The sequence below is a fragment of the Mustela nivalis genome (assembly GCF_964662115.1).
Source record: "Mustela nivalis genome assembly, chromosome: 1".
NCBI lineage: Eukaryota > Metazoa > Chordata > Mammalia > Carnivora > Mustelidae > Mustela > Mustela nivalis.
Window position 1 is genome coordinate 24,807,531 of NC_139020.1, and position 18,419 is coordinate 24,825,949.

The 18,419-nt window shown below is 38.8% G+C and overlaps 1 protein-coding gene across 3 annotated transcripts in view; it reads right to left on the reverse strand.

Annotated features, from left to right (window-relative positions):
* CHODL (chondrolectin) overlaps positions 1-15,810 on the reverse strand; it is a 28,140-nt gene extending 12,330 nt beyond the window's left edge. The window contains exons 1-3 of one of the 3 annotated variants that reach the window (XM_082684061.1): positions 15,328-15,810; positions 5,425-5,734; positions 4,959-5,116 (exon numbers count right to left, since the gene is read on the reverse strand). In XM_082684061.1, coding sequence (XP_082540187.1) covers positions 4,959-5,116; positions 5,425-5,734; positions 15,328-15,406 — 547 coding nt within the window. In that variant the 5' untranslated portion in view covers positions 15,407-15,810. The remainder of the gene's footprint in view (positions 1-4,958; positions 5,117-5,424; positions 5,735-15,327) is intronic. The other 2 variants (XM_082684060.1, XM_082684062.1) reach the window with 2 other exon arrangements.
* Positions 15,811-18,419: the final 2,609 nt, after the last annotated feature.

The following is an 18,419-nucleotide window of genomic DNA, read 5'->3' on the forward strand; positions in this document are numbered from 1 at the left end:
CACACCCCATTACCTAATAGTAAAATTTACAAGTCTTAGCAACAAAGAGAAAATCCTGAAAGCAGCCTGGGACAAGAAGTCTGTAACATACAATGGTAAAAGTATTAGATTGGCAACAGACTTATCCACAGACACCTGGCAGGCCAGAAAGAACTGGCATGATATATTCAGAGCACTAAACAAGAAAAAACATTCAGCCAAGAATAATATATCCAGCTAGGCTGTCATTGAAAATAGGAGGAGAGATAAAAAGCTTCCAGGACAAACAAAAACTGAAAGAATTTGCAAACACTAAACCAGCTCTACAGGAAATATTGAAAGGGGTCCTCTAAGCAAAGAAAGATCCTAAAAATAGTAGATCAGAAAGGAAAAGAGACAATATACAGTAACAGTCACCTTACAGGCAATACAATGGCACTAAATTCATATCTCTCAATAGTTACCCTGAATGTTAATGGGCTAAATGCCCTAATCTAAAGACACAGGTTATCAGAATGGATAAAAAGTAAAACCCATCAATATGCTGCCTACAAGAAAGTTATTTTAGACCCAAAGACACCTCCAGATTTAAAGTGAGGGGGTGGAAAACAATTTACCATGCTAATGGACATAAAAAGAAAGCTGGGGTGGCAATCCTTCTATCAGATCAATTGGACTTTAAGCCACAGACTATAACAAAAGATAAGGAAGGACACTATATCATACTCAAAGGGTCTGTCCAACAAGAAGATCTAACAATTTTAAATATCTATGCCCCAACATGGGAGTAGCCAACTATTTAAACCAATTAATAATAAAATCAAAGAAACACATCAACAGTAATATAAAGATAGTAGGGGACTTTAACTCTCCCCCTCACTGAAATAGACAGATTATCTAAGCAAAAATCAACAAGGAAGTAAAGACCTTAAATGGCACACTGGACAAGATGAGCATCACAAATATATTCAGAACATTCCATCCCAAAGCAACAGGATATATATTTTTCTCTAGAGTACATGGAACATTCTCTGGAATAGATCACATCCTGGGTCATAAATCAGGACTCAACTGGTATCAAAAGACTGGGATCATTCCCTGCACATTTTCAGACCACAATGCTCTGAAGTTAGAACTCAATCACAAGATGAAATTTGGAAAGAATCCAAATACATGGAGAGTAAAGATCACCCTTCTAATGAATGAATGGGTCAACCAAGAAATTAAAGAAGAATTGAAAAAATTCATGGTAACAAATGATAACAAAAATATAACAGTTCAAAATCTGTGAGACACAGCAAAGGCAGTCCTGAGAGGAAAATATATAGCGATTCAAGCCTTTCTCAAGAAACAAGAAAAGTCTCAAATACACAACCTAACCCTACACCTGAAGGAGCTGGAGAAAGAACAACAAAGAAAGCCTAAACCCAGCAGAAGAGAAATAATAAAGATCAGAGCAGAAATCAATGAAATAGAAACCAAAAAAAAAAAAAAAAAATAGAACAAATCAATGAAACTAGGAGCTGGTTCTTTGAAAGAATTAATAAGAGTAATAAACCCCTGGCCAGACTTAACAAAAAGAAATGAAAAAAGACCCAAATTAATAAAATCATGAATGAAAGAGGAGAGATCACAACCAACACCAAAGAAATATAAACAATTCTAAGAACATATTATGAGCAACTATATGTCAGCAAATTTGACAATCTGGAAGAAATGGATGCATTCCTAGAGACATATAAACTACCAAAACTGAACCAGGAAGAAATAGAAAGCCTGAACAGACCCATAACCAGTAAGGAGACTGAAGCAGTCATCAAAAATCTCCCAACAAACAAGAGCCTAGGGCCAGATGGCTTCCAAGGGGAATTCTACCAAAAATTTAAGGAAAAAAATTAATTCATATTCTTCTGAAACTATTCCAAAAAATAGATACGGAAGGAAAACTTCCAAACTCATTTTATGAGGTCAGCATTACCTTGATTCCAAAACCATACACAGATCCCATCAAAAAAGATAATTACAGACAAATATCCTTGATGAACACAGATGCAAAAATTCTCACCAAAATATTAGCCAGTAGAATCCAACAGTATATTAAAAGGATTATTCACCATGACCAAGTGGAATTTATTCCAGGGCTGCAAGATTGGTTCAACATCTACACATCAATCAATGTGATACATTAATAAAAGAAAGAACAAGAACCATATGATACTCTCAATAGATGCTGAAAAAGCATTTTTTAATATATTTTTTAAATTTTTATTTATTTGAGAGAGAGAGAGTGAGAGAGAGTATGAGCAGGGAGAAGGTCAGCAAGAGAAGCAGACTCCCCATGGAGCTGGGAGCCCGATGCAGGACTCCATCCCGGGACTCCAGGATCATGATCTGAGCCGAAAGCAGCTGCTTAACCAATTGAGCCACCCAGACGCCCCCTGAAAAAGCATTTGACAAAGTACAGCATACTTTCCTGATCCAAACTCTGCAGAGTGTAGGGATGGAGGGTACATACCTCAATATCATCAAAGCCATCTATTAAAAACCCACTACAAATATAATTCTCAATGGAGAAAAAATGAGAGCTTTTCCACTAAGGTCAGGAAGATGGCAGGATTGTCCATGATCACCACTGCTATTCAGCATAGTACTAGCAGTCCTAGCCTCAGCAATCAGAAAACAAAAATAAATTAAAGGCATTCAAATCGGCAAAGAAGTGAAACCCTCAGTCTTTGCAGATGATTTGATACTATATGTGGAAAACCCAAAAGACTCCACTCCAAAACTGCTAGAAATTATACAGGAATTTAGTAAAGTGTCAGAATATAAAATCAATGCACAGAAATCAGTTGCATTTCTTTACACCAAAAACAAGACAGAAGAAAGAGAAATTGAGGAGTCAACCCCATTTACAATTGCAACCAAAACCATAAGATACCTAGGAATAAACCTAACCAAAGAGGCAAAGAATGTATACTCAGAAAACTATAAAGTACTCATGAAAGAAATTGAGGAAGACACAAAGAAATGGAAAAATGTTCCATGCTCGTGGATTAGAAGAACAAATATTGTGAAAATGTCTATGCTACCTAAAGCAATCTATATGTTTAATGCTATCCCTATCAAAATCCCATCAATTTATTTCAAAGAAATGGAACAAATAATCCTAAAATTTATATGGAACCAGGAAAGAACTCAAATAGCCAGAGGAATATTGAAAAAGAAAACCAAAGTTGGTGGCATCACAATTCCAGACTTCAAGCTCTATTACAAAGCTGTCAACATCAAGACAGTATGGTACTGCCACAAAAACAGACACATGGATCAATGTAACAGAATAGAGAGCCCAGAAATAGACCCTCAACTCTAGGGTCAACTAATCTTCAACAAAGCAGGAAAGAATGTCCAGTGGAATAAAGATAGTCTCTTCAACAAATGGGGTTGGGAAAATTGGACAGCCACATGCAGAAAATGAAATTGGACCATTTCCTTACACCACACACTAAAATAGACTCAAAATGGATGAAGGACCTCAATGTGCGAAAGGAATCCATCAAAATCCTTGAGGAGAACACAGGCAGCAACCTCTTCGACCTCAGCTGCAGAAACTTCTTCCTAGTAACATGCCAAAGGCAAGGGAAGCAAGGGCAAAAATGAACTACTGGGACTTCATCAAGACCAAAAGCTTTTGCACAGCAAAGGAAAGAGTTAACAAAACCAAAAGACAACTGACAGAATGGGAGAAGATATTTGCAAAGGACATATCAGATGAAGGGTTAGTATCCAAAATCCACAAAGGGCTCAGCAAACTCAACACCCAAAGAACAAATAATCCAATCCAGAAATGGGCAGAGGACATGAACAGACATTTCTGCAAAGAAGACACTCAAATGGCCAACAGACACATGAAAAAGTGCTCCACATCACTCGGCATCAGGGAAATACAAATCAAAACCACAATGAGATATCACCTGACACCAGTCATAATGGCTAAAATTAACAAGTCAGGAAATGACAGATGCTGGTGAAAATGCAGAGAAAGGGGAACCCTCCTACACTGTTGGTGGGAATGCAAGCTGGGGCAACCACTCTGGAAAACAGCTTGGAGGTTCCTCAAAAAGTTGAAAATAGAACTGCCCTATGACCCAGCAATTGCACTATTGGGTATTTACCCTAAAGATACAAATGTAGTGATCCAAAGGGGCACGTGCACCCGAATGTTTATAGCAGCAATGTCCACAATAGCCAAACTATGGAAAGAACCTAGATGTCCATCAACAGATGAATGGATCAAGAAGATGTGGTATATATACACAATGGAATACTATGTGGCCATCAAAAGAAATGAAATCTTGCCATTTGCGATGACGTGGATGGAATTAGAGGGTATTATGCTTAGCGAAATAAGTCAAGCAGAGAAAGACAACTATCATATGATCTCCCTGATATGAGGAATTGGAGATGCAACGTTGGGGGATGTTGGGGGGTAGGAAAAGAATAAATGAAACAAGATGGGATCGGGAGGGAGACAAACCATAAGAGACTTTTAATATCACAAAACAAACTGAGGGTTGCTGGGGGGGGGGGGAGGGTGGTGGGGTTATGGACATTGGGGAGGGTATGTGTTATGGTGAGTGCTGTGAAGTATGTAAACCTGGCGATTCACAGACCTGTACCCCTGGGGCTAATACATTATATGTTAATAAAGAAAAAAGAAAAAAGAAATGTTATTTTCCCTTAAATACAGGTCTCCAAATGTGTCCAATTACCCCTTCTGCTTAACTGACTGGGCAATTTGTTCTATAGCATAAAGTATTTTTCAGGACACTGAGCTCTATGACAAGCTGCAGAGAAAGTCTGGGTTTCACAGCAGAGAAACACAAAGAGTCAAAGGCAGTAAAGCCTAAATATAAATAGTGAAGATCAAAATATAACCAAATATGACAAAATCCGTTATCCCTATTTATGGTATTTCCTACCTGGTTCATACTTGCAGATGTAATTGTGCTTCATGTTGCACCTGTCATCATTCCACTGGTAAAGGTAGGGACCCCCAAGGCCTGGATTGGCCGTTGGTTGATGATACATCACAACACATTTCTCACTTCCACAGGAAGGTTCATCAGTATACCAGTTTCTGTAAACAGAGCAACAGGAACACCTCGAAGTGATTTCACCCATTCTATTCTTTTTGTTCTGCTTTTTGTTTTGAGTTTTTATTTAAATTCCAGTTAGTGAACGTTGAGTGAAATATTAGTTTCAGAAGTAGAATTTAGTGATTCATCACTTACATACGACACCCAGTACTCATCACAAGTGCCCTCCTTAATACCCAACACCCACTTGGCTTCTTCCATTCTGACATCCTCTACAGGTGAACAGAAATCTCCCTTCTCTCTTTTGAGTCCCCCAGAGAACATCCAACTTTTCAGGACACCTACTCACCGGTACTGGGAAGCACTTCCATCAGACCACTGGTAGAGATCTGGGCAGGCACCAGATGTCTGCCCCTCTCCATTTCGCCAAAGCCCTATCCAGAAATCACCATCAGAAATTCCCGTTCCTGGTTTTGTCAGGTTTTGCAACATACTTTCTATTAACTTCTGTTCTGCCTCATTCTCCAGGCTGAGAAGGGCTCCTCCCTCACTCTCACAAGCAAGGCGTGCCTCCTGGAAGCTCACTCGGCTCGACAGTTCATGGAAGTAGGCCATTTTGTAGCAGGGATGCTTGAGGTCAGCAAAACACACCTTCTGGCCTGAAAAAAAGATGCTATGTATTGATTACCCAAGCTATATTCATAACCTATTATGAATTAAGGTTAAAGAGCCAATCAACACAGGATGCACTCTCCCAAGAATGATTGTTCCATTGCATCATTTTATAAGGTTTATTTTTTAAATTATTACTTTCAATTTATAAAAGCAAATTGATTCCCTAAGTAAACTTCTAACACAAACTTCAAAACACTTTACTTAAAGAAAATTTCTGTAAAGGGAACTCATGATTCTTCTGGCTTAGATATAAACTAATTATCACAGCATATGAAGGTAGCTAAAGAAATTTCAAGTATATGGAGAGCTAAAAGGCCAAAACTATGAAAGAAAAACAATTCATAAAATAATTTAATTTAAAAAAACAAATAAAATTTTTAAAAGCAATGTTTAGAAGGTATGAAAAACCTTTATAAAAGGTGGGAAATTTGAGGCATAAATATTTGCTTTTATTGTATACACATTAAATACATTACATTATTTAGAGGTCAAAAATGAAAAGAGGTCAAAATGAAAGTAACTCTAGTAATAATTTATTAATAAAATACAGCATTAAAAGTGACAGGATAGATTTCTAGAGTAGTATAGAGTAATCTTTGAGAAAATTCTCATTCTCAATTCTCTGAATATTTTCTGGTTTGATAGGTGATCTCCATGTGTGGTCTCCAGTCGCTCAGCCAATGACTTCTCTGTTTCTACACAGACATCTCAAATGAGTTATAAACTCCAAGTAGAATGTCCCAAATTTGAACTTAGAGAATCAAGATTTTATCTATTTCAGAGAGAGAGAGAGAATGGAAGAAAACGAGTGCACATGAGGGGCGTAGGGAGAGGGTATAGAGGGCAAGGGGAAGGGAGGAGGGGAAAGAATCTCAAGCCGACTCCAGAAGCCACGAGCAGGGGTCACACTGGATCTCACAACACCGAGGTCACCATCCCAGCTGAAACCAAGAGTTGGACGTTCAACAGACTGAGCCACTCAGGCTCCCCTGAACTCAGAGAATCAAATACTAAAAACGAACAAATAAAAAAGAAAGGCTTTTTAAATATGAAACAAATAAATACATCAGGTAATAAAGGTGCTTTTAAAATCTCATCTATTGCTGATTATTGTCAATCTCTGATAACTTGGATAGAGATCTCGGTAAACTAAAATTTGGCCAAACGTGTCTTTCAAAGACCGTTAAATTAAAAACAACTTAGGTATTGTGTGTGAGAACAAATTGTTTCTCAGCATTAGAATCTCCATTTATGTATTAAATGGAGACATATTAAATAAAATGACTTCTTCAAATTTAACCTAAAAGATGCCTTATTAGACTAGTTGCAATTACTTCCTTTATGAGTTTGAAAGTGGTAACACTGCCTTTCTTTTCAACTTTCCCTAATTTAGGGCCACTTGGGTGGTTCAACATATAGACTCTTGATTTACTTCTGCTCCCTTATACCACCAGGCAAGTATGCCAAATTATAGACATAATCTCCAGATCAGCTTCTTTGTTTCACTTCTGTTCTCTTCTGTAAACATTAAAAATCGTGCATCCCTCTCTGTCACTATTTCTTTTTCCCGATCTGCTGCCCAGAACCTCTATTAGTTTCTTTGCCTTCTTCCAATTTCAGCTTAGGTTTGGTCTCGGAAAACAGACTACCAAGTATTTTATGTAAAATTAAGTCAAATTACTTCATGCGAAGAAATTAAGGCAGAGCTCTACAGCTTTCTTAAGATTTGTCTGCATGAACATTATTCTTGTTGGGATTGAAGGCTTTTCTCAGCAGGTATTTAGTTTTGGAGCTGATCAAGAAAATTTGTCAGTAGTGGAGAGAAGGGAGTGTTACTGTACTTAAACACTGGCTAAAAAATACTGCATTCAAGATTTGTACTCTTAATTACAGTACATCACACTGAGTCAACATCGGTATCACATCCATTCTCCCCCAGAATCAGCAATTAATGACCTATGATGACACTCAGAGTCGGGAGGGTGCCGAAATCAGGAGGCCATTAACCTTACCACAGTGTTTGAGTGATAGGCTTTCAATATCATGGTCCAAGCTGAGAATTGCCATCTAATAAAGTAGTTGTAGCAATGCAAGCCAGCCAGCCAGTTGTCCTCTCTGTCTCATTAACTGTGATCTGGACCCAGGAGCACCACACTGAATAATATAAACAAATGAATGGACAGCCCCAACTAATTGTTAATGAAAAATAAAACGTTAGTATGAATGACTGCAGGAAAATGGGAGTAAAGAGATTTCAAGAGGACAAATCAGTCTGAAATAAATCATCCTTGAGAAATAATCATGAAAGTCCCAGGGGCTGATTCTAATACAATTATTTATTTTAATTTCTCCTAATTTATTATTAGATTTTGTGATGACTTCATTGTTTAAAATGGTTGCTCCTGATAATATTCTAAAAATGCCATTAATCCCAGTGAGTTCTGTGCCTGTATTTTTAAAGCAAGCTATTTCCACTTTCTTCTACAGTCTTTACATATTTCTGTCTCGAAATATATCTCAACTGCATTCCCTTGAGTCTTCAACGGGCTCAGTTTTTCACTCCAAGAACTCTCAGACTTGGATTTGCCTCCAACACTTCTGAAATATTAAACTTGTCCAACAAGATTGTTTTGCAAGATGTCAAAAAGGAGCCCATTTAAAAAATAAATTAACCAGAAACTTGAATGAGTAAAAATTATTTATATACCAAGGCCAGCACTCATTCAGAGGGTGCCTATATATAATTTCGATGCTAAAAGTCCCTGCTCATTCTCTTTGATGTTAAAAAATAAACACTACACAGATTTCTTTACAGTGAGGACACTGAAATAGTTCTACTGAAATTACAGTTTAATTTATAAAATTAAGGGTAGCATTTTGAATGAAATGTTTAAGAGAATTTTAATGCAATGTGGAAATTCCTAACACTGTTATGTGAGTCTACAGAGAAATAATATTAATAAGAGGAAAACCTAAGGCAGAGATTCTATTTAAAGTAGTTAAAAAGTGTGCGTGAATCCTAGAGGCTAGCTGACCATGGCACTCTCTGTGACAGGCATTCTCACCTTGGCTGTGGGTGATGGAATGGTCCAGGGTCATGGGAGAGGGGGTAGAGATTGCAGTGGCTGCAAAGCAGAGGTATAGTCAGGGGATCCAAATAGGGGCCAATTACCACTAAAACAGGTAGATATTAACTCCAGAGTATCTGCTGAATATCAGTTGTGTCCTCAAATTTTGAACTGAAAGGTCACTAGCAGTTCAGACCTAGCAAGGCTGTTTGAAAATTACAGATACCTGGCCCAGTTTTATTACCATTCATATACAATCAGTTAAAGCTGACACTGTGGATTTCTTGACATCCATTTCTATTTCACTCCCAACTACCGCCTTATTGTGCAAATGTAGTCCAAGCAGTAGCAAAATCAAGCAAAAGGAGCTGCTGAACACTCCCCACCATTTCAGCTGATGGAAATTTGGCCGTCATGGCCGGGGAACTCCCAACAGCTGGGAAACAAATGTTGCCCTAATTCCCAGAAAAGTTCCATTAATACAGATCTTCTGGAAGCCACTTTTCCCACTTTTGTAAAGGCTAATCTTCTAGAGAACCATTACAACTATCTCTCTTCTCCTTCTGTTAGATCACATGGGGAACTCCCTTTTCTCTGATCTTTAAATGTTTCATTCAGATAAAATCTTCCATTGGCTATTTTGAACGATAGGAATTTGAAACTTCACCTACTACATCTACTTCCATCCACCCTCTGCTAACCATAACATATTTAGGTAAATATTCAGACAACCATGCAACAGTGTTTATTACATTAAGGCAAGCTTCATACTAACAATTTACTTAATGTCACCTAAGATTTCCACCTAGGATTCTACACCTATTAATATTATACACACATGCATAGAGCATAAACATTCCTATCACTGTCACTACTAAGATTCTACTATTCTACTATTCCCATGAATAGATGGTTTTGTCCGTTAGAACTAAATATTGGCAGTAAATGCTTTTGGCATTGATATAAAAGTGGGGCCGAACTCATAGTATTATGGCAGTTTACTTTTTTCTTCCCTAATAGAAAGGATCTATGATTCAGTTTTATTTTGCTTATATTTATTAACTTTCTTCAGCTGAGTCCTCTGTGAGCAAAGTAATAACACTTTTCTTATACCTTATGCTCTAAGCATATATTACTAATATTGAGTATTGAATTTATGTCATAATTTTCAATAAAGGCATAAAAGATATTTTATGAATTTCTATGGTTCAGTCTTGATCTACTTTTAGTTACAAAAAGAAAAAAAAAATGTACAAAAGAGAATCTACATGATAAGTCTTCCCCAAACGTGACTGACTGAACTTTGGACATTTTACCAAAATCCCACAAAATAATTGGTTTTTCATCATTCTTTCTTACTCTCTCCCAAATCACATAACTAAATAGGTTGATCCAACATTATACACTGTGCCATGATCTCTGATACAATGCCAGCCCTTCTAAACTAAAATGAAATGCTTTCAAACAGTGTGCTCCTTCAATAGTCCACCAACTTAAGGATGATTTTTTATTTAAAAAAAAAAAAAAAGTTTTGTTATAATAAGTTTTCTTTTTTTTAACAGAGATTTTATAGTGCAATTAAATGTATAATGTGCTAGTAAAAGGGTGTTAGAATATATTTTCTTGCATTGATAAACTCAAAACTGTAGTCCTGGGTCATTTTGTGGACAGTGGTGGCAGTTGCAAGTCCTACCTCTCTCATTGGGAAATACCACAAGCTTTGGGAAGGGAATGGAACTCATTTTTTTTTAATTTGCATATTTAAAAATTGGGATCTAAATAGCAAATGGTAAACCAAGTGACTGTGTGACTCAAAAGTTAAAACATTCAATCAAAAAGAGCTGCTGAGAATTCCAGAGGTATACTTGAATTGTGGGTATGCTTGGGGGCATTACTTAAAACTTTCCTGGTTTTCTCACCTAAAATGGAATTTTTTCACCTAAAAAAGGAGTTGTTGTTTTTTTTTCTAAAAAGGAGTTTTAAAGAAGTATTGTAATAATAATGGTCAGACGTTTATGAATAGTTAAGCATGGATGGTCTCACTGCTAGCACCAGCCACACCTTTGGGTAAATTAGGAAAAGATGTGTTCGCCTGGCGATATAGGCTGCTCAGCTAGAAAAAGTTGTTTTCTTCTAGGTGGCCTTAGCTCCAGCGTACAGGACCTGCACACTGAGCTCCCTCTCAGCTTCTTGGCACAAACTCCCTGTGCACGATCCAGTCTGCACAAATCTGTTCAAACCCCTTCACCCTCCAACAGTCCTGTGCTGTAGGTCGCATCATGTAGCTCCCATCCTATTTTAAAAAGTTAGATATTTTGCAGATTCACACAACACAGTAGTCAGGGTTTAGAACCAGGCAGTCTCTCTGGCCCCATAGTCCACACCTTCATCCAGATGTCTATGCTGCCTCCCTAGACAAATGTAATATTTTTTCTAAAGCAAAATATTTCATGAAATAAAGAGATTGATGAACATATACCTTATTCATGTTTTCTATCTTAAATTATTAGCATTGATCTGTAATGGATTACCATTGCTGATATGTGCAAGGGCTTATGCATTGAGAGTTTGTTTTTCTAAGCAGATTTTGGTTTTTCTATTACTGAACATTTAGACATAGGATTAATATTGCAACATCTATATCAGATTTTCAAACCATATCTAGTATTAAGTGTTTTTTTTAATTTTTCATCCAGCCCTTACATCGTCTATATAAAGCAAACTCCAAATGAATTTTTCCCAATTACAAGGAGTGCAACAGGATTCAAGTCATCGGGTCTTTTCTATTACCAGTAATATGTTACAAGAGCGTCTGCCAATTGTGTACATTCATCCACCTGTACGCCAGGTGCCCAGCACAGAAAGCTGTTATAAAAGTAAAAATTGTTAATGTGAACATCAGCTGGATTTCCACTCTGGCCCCCTTTACACAACACCACCTCATTTTTAACATTATTGTAATAGTTATTGCCATCCTCGGGAAGAAGAGTTCTCAAAACAAAACTATAAAATGATGAAAAATAGCAGTTAAGGAGTAATGGCTATGATAGATGTGTAATTTATTAAATGACTAGTAATAAGATTAATTTGTTCCTTTCCTGCCCAAGAGATACTTAAAGTAATTGCATCTTTGAAAATTGCACTGTCATCACTTTATGCTTTTGATGATGTCATGGAATAGTACCACAGGATGGGACATGCTCAGCAGATTTTTTTCTATCACCCTTGCTATTACAATAACCTACAGCTACTGGTCACAACCCATAGATTTGCATAATTCTGTGGAAGCTACACAACAGAAGAGATGTGTCTAAATCCCCCAGGATCTTAAACAAAATGCAGGCCAATTCCAATGAGTTCAAATTAATACATATTAACCTTTTCTGCAGAAATATGGAGGTACCACGCAAAACACTTAGTGCCCTTTACTGCGTAACAGGTCGGGGATCACTGCTGTGCCCACTAAAAAGAAAAAGCAAGAGTAAAAAACATACACACACATTACTTCAAAAACACCTGAAATGTTTAAAAGTACCCACATGTTCTTCAGACATATCTTTCTACCTTAAAAACCTGAATTTTGAACAGTTCTGTTTCTTTTTTTTTCTTTCTTTCTTTTAAAGATTTATTTATTTATCAAGAGAGAGATGGAGAGAGGTGGCAGGGCAGGGGGTGAGGGAACAGAGGGAGAGAATCTCAAGTCAGCTTCATGCCTAGCAGGGATGCCATGACTCTGAGAAACCTGAGCCTAAACTAAGTTGGAAACCTACCCAACTGAGCCTCCTGAACACTTCTTTCTCATTTGTATCCATGTCCCCATAAGTAAAATCCTCTTATCTTTGCCCTAAATCTGTCATGATCTACCAGTCAAGTCACGGAATTAAATGATTTTACTCCCCACAAATATTCTCTACATATCTGTAGTCAGTAACAAATCAGTACAAATCTGAGATCCTAAAAGTAATTCCAAAATTAACTCATAAATTCATTAAATACTCTTTCATTAAATCCTCTAATATATTCAATTACTCTCATGGTTATATATTTTACTATGTATTTATGCATCAAAATAAACATGACTGCTAACCTATAAAAATACTTTCCTATTTCTTGTGAAAATACTTTTGTTTCTCAACTTTTACAATAGTGATGTATTTAAAAGTATGGGAAATATCGCATGTTTTAAAGTACTAAAATGAAGAAAATTTCTATAAAGAATTATTTTGTGGGTTTCTGTCTCTTTTCTAGAGAAAGTAATTATTTTGGTACACTAAATATAAATTACAAATAGCTATACTGATATGTTCCATATGTTACAGGTATGTTCCTAATAACAGCCCCAAAGAGCTGATTTCATTTGACAGATATTTGAGTAGAATTTTGGTCCCCAGTGGCAGGAAAAAGTTGATGCACCACATAGAACTTAACATTGATCCATCAGACATTAGACCTACTACTTCCAACATGTCATGTTTTACACTCTCTGTACTCATGCTATTGTGGCTAAAATATTTTTAAATTGTCTTCAAAGGATAAAATCACAAACTTAGAATGGTTAAATTTTAATGCGAATTTTTATGGCCAAGGGTAATTAAATTATCCATAAGAAAAACATAACTAAGTAATTGTTTTGATATCAAGTAAACATCATCATTTATGCTAAATCAAATAGATCATGTTCAGTTAATTAGAAATTTTCCAGATGTCATCTACAAGATGCCTATAAATACTTCACAGGAAAACACAACAAAAGGTTTGCAATAATTTATGCAATAATAGAATACCAAAAAAAAAAAAACCTTTTCATTGACAATTTTTTAAGTTCTGTTTTTATTTTACATATTTTTCATCTCTCTTGCAAAGTTTATGGCATACAAACAAGAATATACCAAAAGGATACTACTTAAGGCAATGAAGTGTTTCTAAAAACACACCATATGCTAAAAGCTTGGTCTCTGCTGCTCAATCACTTGTAAGAGTAATTCTCATAAACCCCAAAGCAGCCAAATATGTAATTCAAACACTCAGGTCTATATAGTGAACTTTTTCTTCAAAGCTATATTAAGGGGAAAGGGATCTAATATATGGTTCCTGTAACATCCTAACTTGGTACTGAAAAGTTTTCAATTTATCAAAATAATGACCCTGATTTTTTCTCCCTGCCCCCCAAATGTAAGCAGCATACATGTCCAAATGACAGTTCACCATGTATTTAATTCCAATGTCTCCAGAGGGCCAAAAAGTCAGCGGTGAGTGATTGATAACTAGACACTGAAGAATTATAGTCTCAAGATGTGGAACATCACATATTGCTGAGGGGAAGATCAGCAACAATTAAGCTTAATATGCCAGTTTCTAAAGGTCTGGCTTCACTACGGATTAAGTTGATGTCATCTCTCATCTACTCTTACCTCTAGTGACACCTGTTATTCTGATGAATGGAATGTGAAAAGGAATTTGTGCTTTTTACATTGAAGAAAAAAAAAAAAGTCCACACTTAAGACCCTTTCCCACATACATTCAACAAATATTCATTGAAACACTTCAATTAACATTGCAAGAAATTTCAGTAGGGGTTGTTATACTCAATTTTCATGTAAGACACAATTCATTCATCCTAAGCTTTTGAGAATCTTTTTTTTTTTTTTTTAAGAACTTCCCCAAAAGTAAGGGATGGTGAATGAGACATAAATTGCTTAACAAAAGAACCCTGAAAGTCAAAGAAAAAGAAAAATCAGAGCAAATGCTTGGAAGCTTGCCAATTCTGATCCCCTTCCCTGGCACTGACTCGGCCCACCTAATTGGGCACCTACTGTGTGCACGAACCTGTGGCCATTACCGTGGACACCTCAGCCCAACTCGACCGGACTTCCTTTTCTGAAAAGTCCCCAACCTGGAATAAGGTGTGCAAAGGAAAGGCGTCTGCACACAATGACCAGTAAGTCCCCTGTTCTTTGTCAGCCCTCCCTGAGAACAAAGGCCGCATGCATGCCCAGGAGTCTGAGAGCCACCCACAAAGAGTAGGTCTGGTCCCAGAAACTATCCGACTGAACACAGTGCGCAGACCGAAGTCAAGACAGGCCAACAGGGGCTGGCATTTCTGCAGCAGCTCTTGAAGCTCTGGGTTTCTTTCCTCTGCCTGATCCATGGTACCCCACCCTTTTGCAGGTGCCAAGCCCTGCCCGGTGGCCTACTCTCTTAAAAAGAGAGTGAAAATCAGTCTTGGCAAACGCTGTAGCAGAGCCCACTTTTCAGTTACTGAACCAGGCACTCGCCCCAAATTTAAACTTTTCTCTGCGTGTGTTTTTGCGGGGCCGGGAAGAAAGCTGACCACAATCTAGTCCCTTCGCTGCCACGCCCCCCCATCCTCCCGACGCCCTACTCCTCACAGGTTTCCAAGCTCCTGGAGAGCCTTGACCCCAGAACAGACCGCGGCGCACCGCCCTTGCCCCCGCACCCCGCGCCCCCTCTCCCTGCTTGTCCGCTCGGCGGGCAGCCCCCTGACTCACCGCTGACCACCCGGCGGCAGAGAACTCCGTGGCCGCAGAGCAGCGCGGCGCCCAGCAGCAGTGAGACCACGCGGCTCATCGCGGCGCGGCGACAGCAGCAGGTGTGCGTGCGGCGAAGACAGCACTGCCCGCCGCGCAGCGGGAGCTCGACCCTCTGAGCCTCCCTGCCTGCCCGCCGGACCCTACTCCCGCCGCCGGAGCCCAGCTGGCCAGGGCCCGGCACTCATCGCCTTTGGCAGGGCCTGGAGCCGGGCGCGCCCTTGCCGCGCGCTGGTGTGCTGAGCTAGAGCGCACCACCCCGCCGGTGCGCGTTTAAGGAGAGGAAACAGAAGTTAGAGGGTCCGTGTCTGCCCCAGCCGTGAAGCAGGAAACCCGAGTTGGACCCCGCCCGACCCCTTTGCTCCTCTCCCGGGCCTCTGGCTAGTGAGGGGCTAAGCCGGTGTGGCTGGTCCTGGCTCTCACGGCGGCGGCAGCAGCAACAGCAGCTCTGCCCGGAGGCGCGGTCTTATATACCCACATCCCGAGGTTCCGGCCCCTTGCTAGCAATAATTTTTAACTACTTCTTCTCTCCTGCTATGGGACGCCACCCGGCCCCTCCCATGAAAACTGGAGCCGCTTTGAAAAGACTGCAGTCAGCAGCCCCACCTCCTGCCCTCCGCTTCTCCTGGTCCTCTCTTTCCATTCGCTAACAGACCTGATGCTCGTTTGTGTAAAATGTGACAGCTTCGCTATTAAACTCTGGCAAAAGTTGGATCCATTTGGTTTTCTCAAAAGATTAATGTCCACGGGGATGCCAAGTTGTGGGGCCTTTCTCTTTTTGCGCTAAATTGCTTGATCATATGTATTGCTAGATGCAGGGCACCAGCCACTATTCAAGATGGATTGGCGAAGTGGGAGCCAAAACCCGCTCCGTGAATTATAGGATGTGGCAGTTTTTTCCCCACCTAGGTTCTGCAAATAGATTACTTCCAAGCAGGTTGCTTGACTAAATTGCCACAGAAGCAAATTGAAGAGAATATTTGAGGCACGGTTTTCCCAACTGATTTTAATCTCAGAATGCAGTTCCAGAGAAAACCATCAGCACAAATATTCTGAATACTTGGGAATTTCCTGGATGGAAGTGTATGTATTTCTTTGCAAACATCTATGTGTGATCTATAGTTTCAATTAGAAATAAAGCATTCTAGGGGCGCCTGGGTGGCTCAGTGGGTTAAAGCCTCCACTTTCAGCTCAGGTCATGACACCAGGGTTCTGGGATCAAGCCCCATATTGGGCTTTCTGCTCAGCGGGGAGCCCGCTTCCTCCTCTCTCTCTCTGCCTACTTGTGATCTCTGTCAAATAAATAAATAAAATGTTTAAAAAGAAAGAAAGAAAGCATTCTAAAACCCACAAAGATGTTTTTCCATAACTTGACTTGGTTTTAATGGGTGGTACATTTTCCTAGAACACCTCTCTGTCTTTGGTTTTCACAAGCCACAAGTTCACACTGAACATTTATTGGGCTGTTTTCTTGGGGAAAAAGAAGGTAAATCCTGCTACAGTAAGAACAAGTCTTGCAGAATAAGAATTCTAGCACTTAGGCTTGAAGGATTACAGAGTCCAGCCTACTCAGGGAAGTAAAATTACACAATAATTATGATGATGTCTATCACTTTATTTTTCCTTGTATTACCATTAAATTACTAATTTATTTCAGGGCAATGAGCAATTAATACATTTTATAGAGGGTATGGATCCTGTGAGTTTCACCACTAGCTCGACATTCTAAAGAAACAGTCATTGCTGGGCTTTTGAATGGAAGGAAAATATAAATCCTCAAAGCAATGAAGGTATCTACAGCTAGCCCTGAAAATCATGTCCAAGGATCAGTGGGTGAGGCTGTCGTCAGAGAGTTGTTCCAGGGGCTCACAGTCCACTATAAAGAAAAAAAATGTGGGGCGCCTGGGTGGCTCAGTGGGTTAAAGCCTCTTCCTTCGGCTTGGGTCATGATCGCAGGGTCCTGGGATTGAGCCCCGCATCGGGCTCTCTGCTCTGCAGGGAGCCTGCTTCCTCCCCTCTCTCTCTCTCTGCTTGTCTCTCTGCCTACTTGTGATTTCTCTCTCTCTGTCAAAATAAAATCTTTAAAAAAAAGAAAAGAAAAAAATGTAAAAGAAAAAACAAATATAATACTTATTGTGTGTCAATACTGAATGTCTGAATGTTACAGGGCAAGTCTGCATGCAGTGTCATGGTTAGCGTAGAGGAATGGGCAATTATGTATTTTTGCAGGAAGTCTCTAGCCTTAATCCAGGTTGAGGATGATAATCCTCAACGGTTGATTACCTAAATGTTCAGATGCCTGCAGAACTGGGATTCTTAATGGGAGCTCCTCTCTCTTATGTGGCATCTTATTTCCAGATTACACATGGGTCCATAGCTGTCATGACAAGTTCCCTATTGGGGAAGGAATACCAGTGGATTATAATCTAAGCACTGGATATAATTTCCTACATATTAGTATACCCCACTATCCCAAATGGTCAGATACCTAAAAAGCCAGCCAGTCCTCGAAGCCCCTATCGGCAAGGGGGAGCTTCATGGTTTTAGTACTCCAGAAAATCCAAATAACAGTAATTAATATGGTTGCACAGACTTCTAAAATATGGTTTCTTCTCTTCAGGCTAGGTTTACATCAGTTCAGGGTGTCTGCTCCCATTAATTAAGGCAATTTAACAGTTAACCTAGTAGTTGTCTGACTTAGCAACACAACAGATTATTAACGGTTTTTTTTTTATATGTAATGTTTTTAAAAGGGATTGGCTAACAAAACCCGCTTTTTTTTTTTCTTTTTTGTTTCTTTATCACCCCAAAACATCTGGCTGGATCATCGTTAAATTCAGAAAGCACATTTGGGTAGTCATAAATATAGAATTTTAGTGGTATTTGATATTCTCTTTGGAGAGCCTGGAGGAGGGAGGTAGATCTCCCTTCAATAAATTTTTTTTTTCATATGACAAAATGGGAGTCATAAATTAAAAGTTTTTAACAAAAATATTATGAAGTTATTGGAATTTAGGGGAAAGCAACAAATACTCATTTTTTTTTTAAAGAAA